Source organism: Trichinella spiralis (assembly GCF_000181795.1).
Source record: "Trichinella spiralis strain ISS 195 chromosome Unknown Scfld9, whole genome shotgun sequence".
NCBI lineage: Eukaryota > Metazoa > Nematoda > Enoplea > Trichinellida > Trichinellidae > Trichinella > Trichinella spiralis.
Window position 1 is genome coordinate 2,089,885 of NW_003526948.1, and position 12,414 is coordinate 2,102,298.

General features: G+C 29.6%; 2 protein-coding genes across 2 annotated transcripts; one reads left to right on the plus strand and one right to left on the minus strand.

The window, feature by feature from the left end:
* Positions 1–408: 408 nt before the first annotated feature.
* Positions 409–2,314, minus strand: Tsp_12074 (hypothetical protein). The gene is made up of 6 exons (XM_003371504.1): positions 2,279–2,314; positions 2,054–2,115; positions 1,696–1,714; positions 1,131–1,150; positions 580–740; positions 409–482 (listed from the first exon to the last, which is right to left on the minus strand). The coding sequence occupies exons 1-6, from the start codon at positions 2,312–2,314 to the stop codon at positions 409–411; spliced, it is 372 nt and encodes a 123-aa protein (XP_003371552.1).
* Positions 2,315–2,356: 42 nt separating this feature from the next.
* On the plus strand, positions 2,357–4,523 carry Tsp_12075 (innexin superfamily). Its single transcript, XM_003371505.1, has 7 exons — positions 2,357–2,607; positions 2,821–2,933; positions 2,987–3,323; positions 3,391–3,753; positions 3,844–3,975; positions 4,112–4,225; positions 4,274–4,523. The coding sequence occupies exons 1-7, from the start codon at positions 2,357–2,359 to the stop codon at positions 4,521–4,523; spliced, it is 1,560 nt and encodes a 519-aa protein (XP_003371553.1).
* Positions 4,524–12,414: the final 7,891 nt, after the last annotated feature.

Genomic DNA, 12,414 nt, shown 5'->3' on the forward strand with positions numbered 1-12,414 from the left:
TGTGTTGAAATTTTCTCATTCATTTATAGAAAAGTTTATAAATGCGAAAATGAACATGGTTAGGGACAGGGCATACATTTCAAAGAAAAACACCAGAAAATAATTTTGATGGCAAAAAATTCTGAAATGAAATGAGAAAGCGGTGAATAAATGGGGGCCCCGGTGCGAGTCGCATCAGACCTAGATAAAACAGCACACCGTCGCCAGACGCTGGAGAGAAATTTCAGGCGCAAGTGATTTGCATAATTGAAAAACAACCTCCACGTAGCCTGAATTGGGGTTTGAATTGAACGCTGAATTTATTTGCCTTTCTTTCTGAGAACTTCAACTTCACTCGATTGAATGTAAAATAGAAAATGAAAAATTCAAATTCTAACAATCAAAATAATCTCAAATATTGAAATATCATCAATATTTCTCGTCTACAGTCATAAATTTCTCGCAGTTATTGAACAAACAAACGACTTGTTGATTCGATTGCGCTGATACATTATATACTAATTTTAGGTTCCATTTTTTAATGCAAAAAATTAAATTACCATAAAAATGAAAAGAAAAGAAAAAAAAAGCACAACTTACCAAAACGGACGTCTTCAGATTGTTGAAGTCGAACTGGTCGTTGCGCTGTTTTGAAATTATAATAAAAATGGACGAATTTTCGAATCCAATTTGTACGACGATCGACGTCCAATCTCTGTTCGACGAAAAAAACCAGTCTTTGCAGTCGTCGCGAAGCACTACTGTAAGATTGTTTCAAATCACGCACTCGTATGCAAATTTTTTATTCCACTCAATTTTGCACCAATAATTGAAGCGATGCAATTTTACACTCTGTAAATAAGAAGAAAAAAGAAAAACAACTACACGGACGGAACTTTACAAATCAACAAATATTTTAAGCATCTTTACTTATCAAACGCATTTATTCCACAACGTTAATTTGGTTCGTGTTTTTTTTATCAGTGGTTAGATTTGGCATCATCTACTTTACAACAAAGAACATTATTACATTCTATTAGAACATAATTCAAAGCAAGTTGCGACTGAAAACAAAATAGACAACTGCCACTCATCGAGATTTTTCGTGTTCTTTTGAAAAATTTTAAAAATTCAAATTACTTTGTATTTACACTTCGGATGAAATATCAAACTGAAAAATACATTCAATTCATTAAATTAAAAATAATAATTTCGTTTTTAAAAAAACAACAAAAAGTTTTTGTATTTGTTTCTTTTATTCCACATCATCAGCAGAATTGGAACAAGATATTAAGTCAATAGAAGTGTTTTTTTTTCTTTTTATGAATAAATTGTTTCAATTTCTCTGGCTTCACTTTGATTAAATAAAAAATAGTTTGCTTTTCATATAATTTGCTAATGTAATTGCGTCAAATTGATTCTTTGAAATTGAGTCGAAATAATAAAATGCAAGTTTACACAATCATAACACGGTCCTTTTTTTAAGTGGTTTCATTTTAAAGGGCACACAACCAACCAAAATAAACAATTCTTTTTCAGCCACAAATTTTCTTATTATTAATTATTAATCATATTAAAAATTAAACCTAACAAACAATTCAATGCATTCAAATAAGACAAAAAACTACAAAAAGGAGTACACGATTTGCTTAATTTTATCATTCAAATCGAAACAAGACTTCTAGTATGGGAAAAAAATCATCTAAACTATTTAACACCCTGAAAAAGACCAAATCTATAATTATTTTATAATAATTTAGTACAAATATTTCTCGAAAGCATAAATAATAAAAAAACAGCACTATGAAATTTAAAAAGCATTTACAGTATAAAAATTGTTTGAAAGTCAAGTTCAAATATCAAAAAACAAATTTACTTTTTTATGCAATAATTAAAATTAAAATTAAAAATATGCATTAATAGTCATAAATATATTTATTTATGAAATAAATAAATAAAAATAAACAATATATCATTTGAATTCATAAAATTTTTGAGGTATATATTTGAAATAATACCGCCGATTAAATTTTTAAAAAATTTACCTGCATATTTTTTGAAACATTAAAGATACTTATCGGCCGCGTTCATTTGTGAAGCTTTTCGGCTACCGTTACGCTGTGTTGGTACGACTGTCTGTTATTTCAGTTTTCTACTATTATTTTTCACATCAAACTTTTCACGTTTTCATTTGAACTTATTTTTATTTCACGTGATTATTATTTTACAGGTATTAAAAATTATTTTATTCACTGTTATTCAGATGTTTTTTATTATTAAAATCAGATTTAATACAAACATGACTGTATAAAAATGATACATTCAGAGTGTTCATCATAAGTACGTTTTAGGTGATATTAGCGATATTGTCTTCAAAATGTTTCCCCTCGATAACAAGTTCGATATGTTTTTCAACTTTTATGGTTTTGAAGATTTCATCGATCGCATGCACTTTTTGTTTACGGTGAAAGTGGTTGTTACTTATTTAGTCGTCATGTCTTTCACCGACATTCTGACTCCACGTATCAAGTGTTGGAGTCCTCATCATTTTGTGAAATCCTGGGAGCAATATGCCGAAACATACTGCTTTATTCATTCCACGTATTATTATACCAACAGTTCTATTGTGTAAGTGCTTTCGTGTTTCTGTTTTTATTTCATGATAAAATTTCAATTTATACGTTATGAGAATATACGTTATAACTCGGCAACAAACGCCAAACATTAATACATTATCAATAGAACAGAATCGAAGTCAACTTTTCAGACATACGTAAATAAAGAAAATATTAAACAAGCAAAAAATTGTCGACATTACGTTCAACTAATATTATTATTTAGAGAAGGTACGGAGGGAAAAAAGCACGGCTTTCATTTTTGGGCGACATATGTACTGGCAATTCAGGCTATATTATTTGCCACGCCCGCAGTGATTGCCGCATTTCTTACAAAGAGTATGAAATTAGTTGACCTACTTATTTAAACTGATAAATTATTCGTTTTTCAGAACCTACTGCGAATATTTTGTCATTAATAAATACCAATGTGGAATCCCCGTCGAAAGAAGATGAAATTAGTAAACATCTGCAGTTCAAACTGAGCAGTTATTTAAAATTCTACAGAATCAACAGCAGCATTTTTGGGTTCAACAATGTCGCATGTTCTTATTTAACATTAAGCCACGCTTTTGTAAAATTCCTTTTTCTGACAAATGCAGTAACTCAGTTTATCGCAGTCAGTTGGATTTTCAAAAGGAAGTCTTTCTTTTGGGGTGTCGAAGTTGCAGTTGAATACTTAAAAACTGGCAAATGGAGTCAGAGTGAACATTTTCCAATTACCACTTTGTAAGTATCCGATGTAAATTATATTCGACTCTTTTCTATGCTAATGCTTATTGGAAATTTTGTTCAGCTGCGATTTCAATGTCAGAGAAATGAACCAAGTAATAAATCACACAGTTCAATGCATGATTGGTGTGAACGCAATTCATGACAAATTCTTCTTTCTCCAATGGTTTTGGTTATTCTTTTGTTCTATAGCAACAACTGCTCATTTCATTATATGGACGAGATCTTCGTTTTCCTTGTCAAATCATGTCGACTTTATCAACCAGTGCTTGGAATTGACAACAAAAGATAAAGACAAGTATCACAATGATCTGGTGGTAAAGTTTACAAAAGAGATACTGCAATGGGACGGTGTAAAGCTGCTTCAACTTATTAAATTCAAATTGAGCAATATAGCTGCCAAAACTATTACCAGAAATTTATTCAGGTAAATATATATTTATTTCAAAACCAGTATATTAAACATACAATGAAAGAAGAAAATCAAAAGATCAAATTTAATTTCCAATAAATTCAGAGAGTTCACCAAAGAATGTTGCGTCACCAGTGGAAATGAAGAAACCGTCATTTCAATAGAAAACAGCAGAGAAGAACGTAGAAATCAAAAAAATGGTGAAAGAAAACAGACACTGCCGTTTCCAAGAGATATGTTTACCATAGTAATAGAAAAATAAAATCAAACAAATAAAAATTCGCTTTCGAAATACATATGCCATTTATGCAATTTTAAAAAATGAAGTTTCACCACGTATCACTTTCAATTCATCCACTAAATAAAGATGCAGGTCGCGTACAGTCGTAGCTGACACTTCAAATAAAACGGTTACCAATGGTAACGATCATCACCTCAGATGCGAAAGCCCCACTAGGATAACACTGTGCATCAGTGAAGATCATCAGTAAGAAGCAGAAGATGCTGAACCCATATATCTGTCAACATTATCCAGGGCTGTGCATTATTCACTTCGTTGGACAGTGTCTTATTTCCAGAATCTGAACCCATTTATCGTTGCAAGTTTCACAACTGTCTTCTGTCCACTTCTTCGGACAGTGTCGTCTTCTCAGATATGGAACCAATATATGGTCTACCTTATTCAGAGCTGTTTTCCATTCACCTTCTTGAACAGAATTTTACTTACAAAGTGGCTACGGTACAACAGATTCCCATTCAGATCTTGTATCAAATACAAATTGTGAAATAAGAAGTGAATAAGAGCTAGCAGAGCGCATTTTAGTCATAGTTTCTTGACATTGCCTACAACTTGTAAACTTACTCGCTGTTTAGTAAAATTTTTCAACGTTGAAGTGACCGAAATTCATAACAGATACAGCCGTGGAAATCATTTGATGCTCCTTTTCGAAATATTCAGTACAGTTGAAAACGTCAAGTGAAGCAACACCGCTTGGAAAACTTGTACAAATTTTGCTTAGCCAACTTTTCGAATACACTATCACCGTGATCCTGCTTAGTGCGCCACGCTGTTTCCATCTGAAGTCACAGAAAGTCAATTCAAACATGGTCAACTCACACAAATCACAACTCGTAAAAATAACACACATACTGTAGTATCAATACTGATGAATAGGTTCATACTTTAATTCCATTCCATGCAATGAATTCTGTCACAAAACCGTCACAAAACTATTTTGTCTGATTCGGCTAACACTGACAAATATGAGTAAACAAAAAGGAGATACAGAAACATCTTCTGAAATGCAAATTTTGAACTCATCCTCGTTTATGATACTGTATTTCATCTGGGCTGCTCAAATTAACTATTGAAGTTGCTATGAAAGTAAAATCTCTTTTCTATCACGACCCGAAAGAGATTACTTTGAACAAATGACAGTTATTTCAGATCATAAAAACAAAAACAGAATTTGTATCCATTTACTACAGTATACTTAATTCAGGCGTGAACTAGCTTCCGTATTTTGAATGCGACTATGTACTATAAAGTATACGATAATAGATTAATTTTTCTTTAAAAAATAATGTAAATTTATGTACTATGATAATTTCAATTGTAATAATATTTACTTGAAACGTATTCCAACAGCCTTTTATTGGCATAATATGTCTTTTATTTTCTCTAAAAAATCTTTTACGCAGCTAGTATTACTTGCAAGTTTTCTTTTCGCAACTTTTGAAATAATATGATACATTTTGTTGCTCAGAAAATGGTGGTTTTCGAATAAGTGTTAAATAGGAATGTTGTTGTTTCAGAATTAGTTTTTCTTACTGAAATTTTTTGAAAGTCTAATTTATATTTTAATTAATAATCTTTTCAAATAAATATTATGTGTTTTATCATAAATGGCAATTTTTTTCAGAAAATATTCAATTTATCAATCAACAATTAACAAGAATTATGAATAGTGATTTCATACTGAAATTGCTTTTATATAAAATTGTTAATAATTACCAGTTGGAAATATTCATGGAAATGATTTGAATGAAAACAAGTGAAAACAATGAAAATTCAAGCAGTTGTTGTGAAAAGAGAAATGTTTTACAAAATTGTCAATGGATTGGTTTCTTGGAAATGTTGATGAATTTCAGCAACAGCAGCAGTTGTCGGAAATGTGCAATAAATTTTAAAAGTGCAGACGGCAATTATTATTCGCTCTCGTAATTTTTAATGCAAACAAATTTCTGAACCAGAAATTATTCAAAGTCTTTGATATTTCCGTCGTTAACTTTGCATGACATTAAAAAAAATTGCTTTTCTTAAACAATTCATCCCAAATGAATGATTCTGACATATGCGGATAATTCTGTCATCAAACATTTTTGATATGGTTGAGTAAGTTCGTAAAAGAAAATCAATTTAAAAATTATTTTCAAAACAAAAAGCCACTCATATTACTGCTTGTGGCAAAATTTAGTATGAAACATTTAAAATTTATTCTTTAATAAATATTTTGTTCTTTTGATCAATAAATGATCTACAAAAAAGAAATTACAGACATGATAAGAATTGTGTATACTTTTTAATTTGTTGAAATATTTTGTTATATAAAAATGTTTATTCAAAAGGAAAAATGTTGCACAACTTTAACATTGTGAATTTAGTAAAATATATTATTATTTTTAAACTTTATTCATGATAAAAAAATTTCAGTTTTACATTTGTTGTTTTTATTGTGAATAATCGAGAAGTAATCTTTTGATCAAAGAATTGAAATTTTGTTGAATAAATAAATGTCTTTTTATTCAAATCGATTCTGATTTTCTGAAATCTCATAACAGTAATAAATATATGAAATAGACGAGTAAAATTGAAGTGAAATTGTTTATTTTTAAAAGGAAAACACAGTGATGCGTGTACTGAGAACTTTCGGGTCGCATTTGAGTCGATTTATTTTTACAATAAAATTCAAGTTTTACATTTGGACAACAACCATTTGACAATTTTGATAACTTGATTTTTGAAGGTTTTAATATTGCATAACAGTCTTTTTCAACAGATAAACAATGTCGTAAAAGGTTCAAAAATTACACCGTAGTGCAAAATTGTGAACAAGATCAGAGAAGCATATCCAAACTGGGTGTCATGAAAAAACCGTAAAAATTTTCTTGAAACGTACTGTAAATTATGGAATTGTTTTGAAAAGAAAAAATCTTTTACTGGGTAAGTGTTTATTTTAGAGTATTTCATGCAAAACTTTTTTATATCAATTAAAAATGATACATATATGCAATGATAATGTGATGTGCATTTGTAAGATTTGGAAAATGATCTAGCAGAAATGAAACAGTTTTAATTGTAATAAAAGAAATCATAAAAAATTGTTCAATTAGCTAACGTTTATAATAATTAATATGAAAAGAACGGAAGTTATTAAAAGTTTTGACAAGTTATTTGCATAATTGAAGTTGATTATCAGTTTACGAATGGTGATTTGGAAAGTTGCGTTATTTTTAATTGTATTCCATTGATCAATCAACTTTTAGTTCGAGCCATTAAAATTAACTTTGTTATTGCATGTTATTGATTTTTTTGTACGCCATGCAAAATACTTCAATTTTTTCACGGAAGAAAGAAAAGATATTTAGAAAAAAAAATATGCCATCACTAATCGACCTTAGAATAGCCCCCTTCTTATTGAAATTGCACCACCATTCACTGATGAATTCTTCAAACTTTCGAGCATACTGCTGCATATATTCATGAATATTAATAGATTTACCGTTCGCTGATGTGAGTTGAATTTTTTCACGAACAAAAAGTGCATTAATGGATAGAGAAGAAATTGAAGTGTGAAAAAAAATTGAAGTAAAAAATCATTGAAAAATAAAATTTTTCCGGTAATATCAATGCATAATAAAGGAACAATTATGTATCTAAGCAACTTGGAATGCGTTGAACAGCTGCGAGATTGTCAGTTAATATGAAAAATATTTTCCAATAATACAATAGAGTTTTACAAGTGAGATTAATTTGTTGATTGGCCAGAAAACATTTTTCAAAAATAAATGATCAAATGTTTAGATATTAACCAAGTTTTAAAAAAATAGAATAAAAATGAAAATCGATAAATCTAATTTAAACTGTGTGCAGTTAATTGAAAAAATTTTTCACCACAACAGCTTACTACTTATCATGAGCATTTTCTTTTATTAGCATTTATTTGGATAATTTAAGTGGAATAAGTTTGGAAAAAATGAGTGCCATTTATAATGTTAACAATGAAACATTTGACAAGAGCAGACAATATCAAAAGGGAGCAATAAGTTTTCGCTTGATTTGAAGTTTTCATTCTATTTTTCTTTTTCTTCATTATTATCTTGAATAATGATATTTTGTTTATCAGAATACTGTAAATTAAAATTTCATGCAAATTTCAGAAATGCTTCCATAAAAATCAATGATGTTATGACGTTATTTTTCTATTTTATAGTAATAATAATAATAAGTGTTGTAACAATAGTAGTAGGGGGAGTTTTCGCAGTTGTAATTGCTTCGATTAAGATTAGCCACGCCCGAGGTAAGAGATGAATTTCAAGAAATTGAATTTTGAGAAAAGTGTTTAGTCAATTTTCTTTTTTCTTTTCTTTTCTTTACAAATTCTTATTTTTGCTTATTAAATATGTATATTATTTTAATTTTTTCTTTAAATTTTTTTAAAACGGAAAAGTAGCGCATTTTATTATTTGAATAGTTGTTTTTGAAAGTTGCGCGGGAATTTTGCTTTCAGAAAAGAGATAATTTTTTCAAAATGAAAGAAACAAATGTATGCTAATTGAATTTAAATTTGAATTTTTTCTTTACAATAAAATGAAATACTGTTAAAAAGTAATGAACATCTTCTTCTTCTTCTTCTGCTTTACAATTTTGAATTGAATTTCCAACTTGCAACAATGTTTGCGTTTTTAATAAGCATAATTTTGAAAATTTCAATATCAAGTGTATTCGATTGTGGTACATTTCCTTTTTAATTGTTACCCCAAGCGTTGGTTGTTGTTTTGTTCGATATGCGCGCATAATAATTAATCGCATTTCCACCATTTGCTTTACAATTTCTACAACATTTAGCTTACAAGTAGAGTGGGGGCGGGGAAGGATTTGTTGTTTAGTTTTTCTGTTTAAACAGAAAAGTTCGCTTCAAGGAAATAAGCTCTACGACGATCGTTAAACTTACAGCACTGAGGCGCCATCTGTATAATTTGCACAGCTATTTCGTCGGTGTCATTTTCATCATAATCATCATCAGCATAATCATCATCGTCGTCGTCATCGTCATCATTCACACTTGTGCTCAATGTTGTCAAGCTGTGCTGCTTGTTTGTTGATTGCTGCTAGCAGTGATGAAGAGAAAAGAAAAAATTGTCGCTCCATTCAAGAAAGCAATTGAATATAGTAAGTTTCATTTTGAAATTTATCCCCATAAATGATGCATAAAATTCTGTTCAACAATTGCAATTATTAATTGTATTTTGTCTTTTTTTTTTGCAAATTATCATTTAGCAAAGCGGAACATTATTGTTATTATTATGCTTGTACAGGGGATAAACAATTTTGCAAGTGCACATCTGCTCGGCTTGGTGTATTTAATTAAAATAACATTTTCTCTTCCACGTAATAAAACAAACATTCGTCTGTATTTGATCATCGTGAAAATTGTTCAATTTTTACTCATTCATTCAAATTTTTGACAAACAAGCTATTCATTTGGACGGAAATAAATTCATTTATTCTTTATTAAGTTTCATTTTATTGCTAATATGACAAATTTGTTGACAAATTTTTCAATTTTTACACTTGATTTATGTTTGAATTGTATTCAAAAAAATTGCATAGCTATCCATCTATAAATGATCATCTGACACAACATAACGCAATACAATACAATATAATACAAACAAATATTTTGCTTGCTATTTTTTTATACTTCTTTTTTTTGCAGATTATTATTTGATAGATATATATATATATATAGTAAGTGCAACAAAGCAGGGCAAAATTGCACAGAAAAGGGTTAATTTAGTTGCATTTTCTCAGTTACGTTTATTTTTCTCTTTTGAGCTCAAGCTGGCTTATATTTTGATTAGCCGATTAGATAAAAACATTTTATTGAATTCTTCTGTGCTGCCGCCGCTGTGTTCGTCGAGTGTTTCGTGTGCATGTCTGTCAACAATTGTGTATGTTATCTGAATGAATAAAAATAACCAAACCGATCGCTCATATTATACAACTAACAATAATCTTTTAAAAATAAGAAGAAAAATTTTCTCATTAATATTCAAATTTCACTTTTATCAAACTGATAACATGTTTGCCAATATTGATATTTCTTCTTATCTGTTGTTTTGTGTTTTAAAAATTTTAAATTATAATATTTCAAATTTTATACAATTGATCAGAAATAAGTTAAGAAAATAAATATATTTTTCAAGTCATATTCATTCGAACGATGGTTACTAATTTTAAAAGTAATTGTATAAAACTTGGATCAATACTGTATTGGATGTTTGTTTTAACAGTCGATTAGCCTTTTAGCCGTCGAAATATTGAGTAAACAAGCGTTTCGAATAACTAGAACAGAATTGCATATCTATCTGGGTTATATGTTTGATTTTTCGGGACAAATTAATAATCGAAAATGAAGAACATTCGAATTAAAAGTTGTATAAAAATAAAAAGTTTAAATAAATTAAAAAATCAAAATGCGCGTATAATAATGTTTGAAATTTCAACAAATTCAAAGAGGGAAAGAGAGGTAGCGATTGGGAGGGGGGGGTTAGAGTGAAGGTGAAGAAATGCAAGCAGAGGGGTAAATGGTTGAGGGGTAAAATGATTCTTTTTTCCACTGCTTGGTTGGGTCATGCTGTAGAAGAAGCAGCAGCAGCAGCAAACACAAAAAGCTGAAACAAAAAGAAGAAGAAGAAGAATATTTTTCAAATAAATTCAGTCGACCAACAGTCAGTCGTTAGAAGAGCCGGCCGGCGTTTTGTTTGTTCGTTGGAAAATGAATACGCTGAAATTGTCGTCGGTCATTAGTCAAACCTTTGTCGGCCATTTTAGCTGGTTTCGGGCAGATGTCGTCGGGAAGTGTCGAAAATTTTTGAAAATAATGCACGTTCGTTTGTCAAAAGCCAGCGGTGCCATTTTAGTGCGCCAGTTTTTATTGAACACTTTGCAGAAAAGCTGAAATTTTTCATAAAAGCTATCACAACCCTAAAAGCTTGACAACAACCACCACCACCATCACAACAGCAACAACAACGACAACAACAACAGCAGCAGCATAAGCATAAGCATAAGCATAAGCAGCAGCAGTTGCTGTTGTTCTCTTTTATTTTATTATTTTGCAACTTTTTTTTTTATTACTTTTGCTCTGCTTCCTTTTACCCATTTTCAATATTATAAATTCATTCATGCATTTTAAATCAACAATGACAACTTTTATTTTCATTCTTATTTGAATTTTTTATATCTGTTTTTTTTAAAATTCTTTCATTGACTTTTTCGATGCTTCTATTTCGGTAAGTTGATTATTGCTGTTCTTGAACGTTTGTTCAAATTTTACGCGATGAATGAAAAAAAATAATAGCAACAACAAATGACAAAATAATGATTTATAAAATTTTATAATTAATTTTTTTTTGTTCCGTCATCAAGTGGAACAAAATTGTTTCATTTATTATTAATGGAATATTAATTTGACTTTATTTTCAAAAAAAATAATTATAAAATTAATAATATATTGAAAATGAACAAATAAAAAGTGTAAATAAGTATTATAAGAGGAAAGAAAACAAGTTTTAATTTCACAGAGAGAGAGAGAGGGAGGGAGGAAATTTGCTTTCTAGTAGATGATGATAAAGCCGAGTGAATGAATGTGAATTGAATTGATTGAATTGGAAGATTAAGTTTTTATTGTTTGAATTGGGAAATTATTTTTACGTACATGTAATTTATATTGAAATGATTGAAATATATATATATTTTTGTTTTTCATCTTCATTTGATAATTAATTCAAATTATTTCATTTATATCAAAATGACTGAACATAATTTATGGAAATGTTGATGAATTCTTCATCTTCATCTTCATCTTTTGCTGCTAATTAATAAATTGTTCGGCACCATTTTTGTTTTCCAGTCAATAAATAGATAGAAGTAAGGGGCAGAAATTTCTTTCTCAACAGCAAAAGCAGAAAATAAGGTTTTGAATTTTTTTTTTGATTTTGCAAAAACTTGTATCATGTAGCTTTTTTTTTGCAAACTCGACTTCATTTTTTCCCATAAAATGTTGCATTTCAAACCAACTGTGACGGTGAAAACAGCAACAGGCTGTGCCAATTTGATACACGTGCAATTTCAGCTCCACAACAGCAAAAAAAATCGTATATATATATATATCTTTTTTCTTATTTTAAATTTTGTTACCACCTAGTTTGGTGTTGGGTTTGGGAAGTGGAATTTCACTTGTTCAGTGTTGCATGACGTGTTGCAATATAACCGATGCGAAGAACTGAAATTTTTCTTGCCTTTTATTCCAATCTGACCGACCAATCATCCGAGAAGAATCGTAAGCTTTCCAAACCCGTGGGATTCGTTCACTTGTATTTTCAAATGAA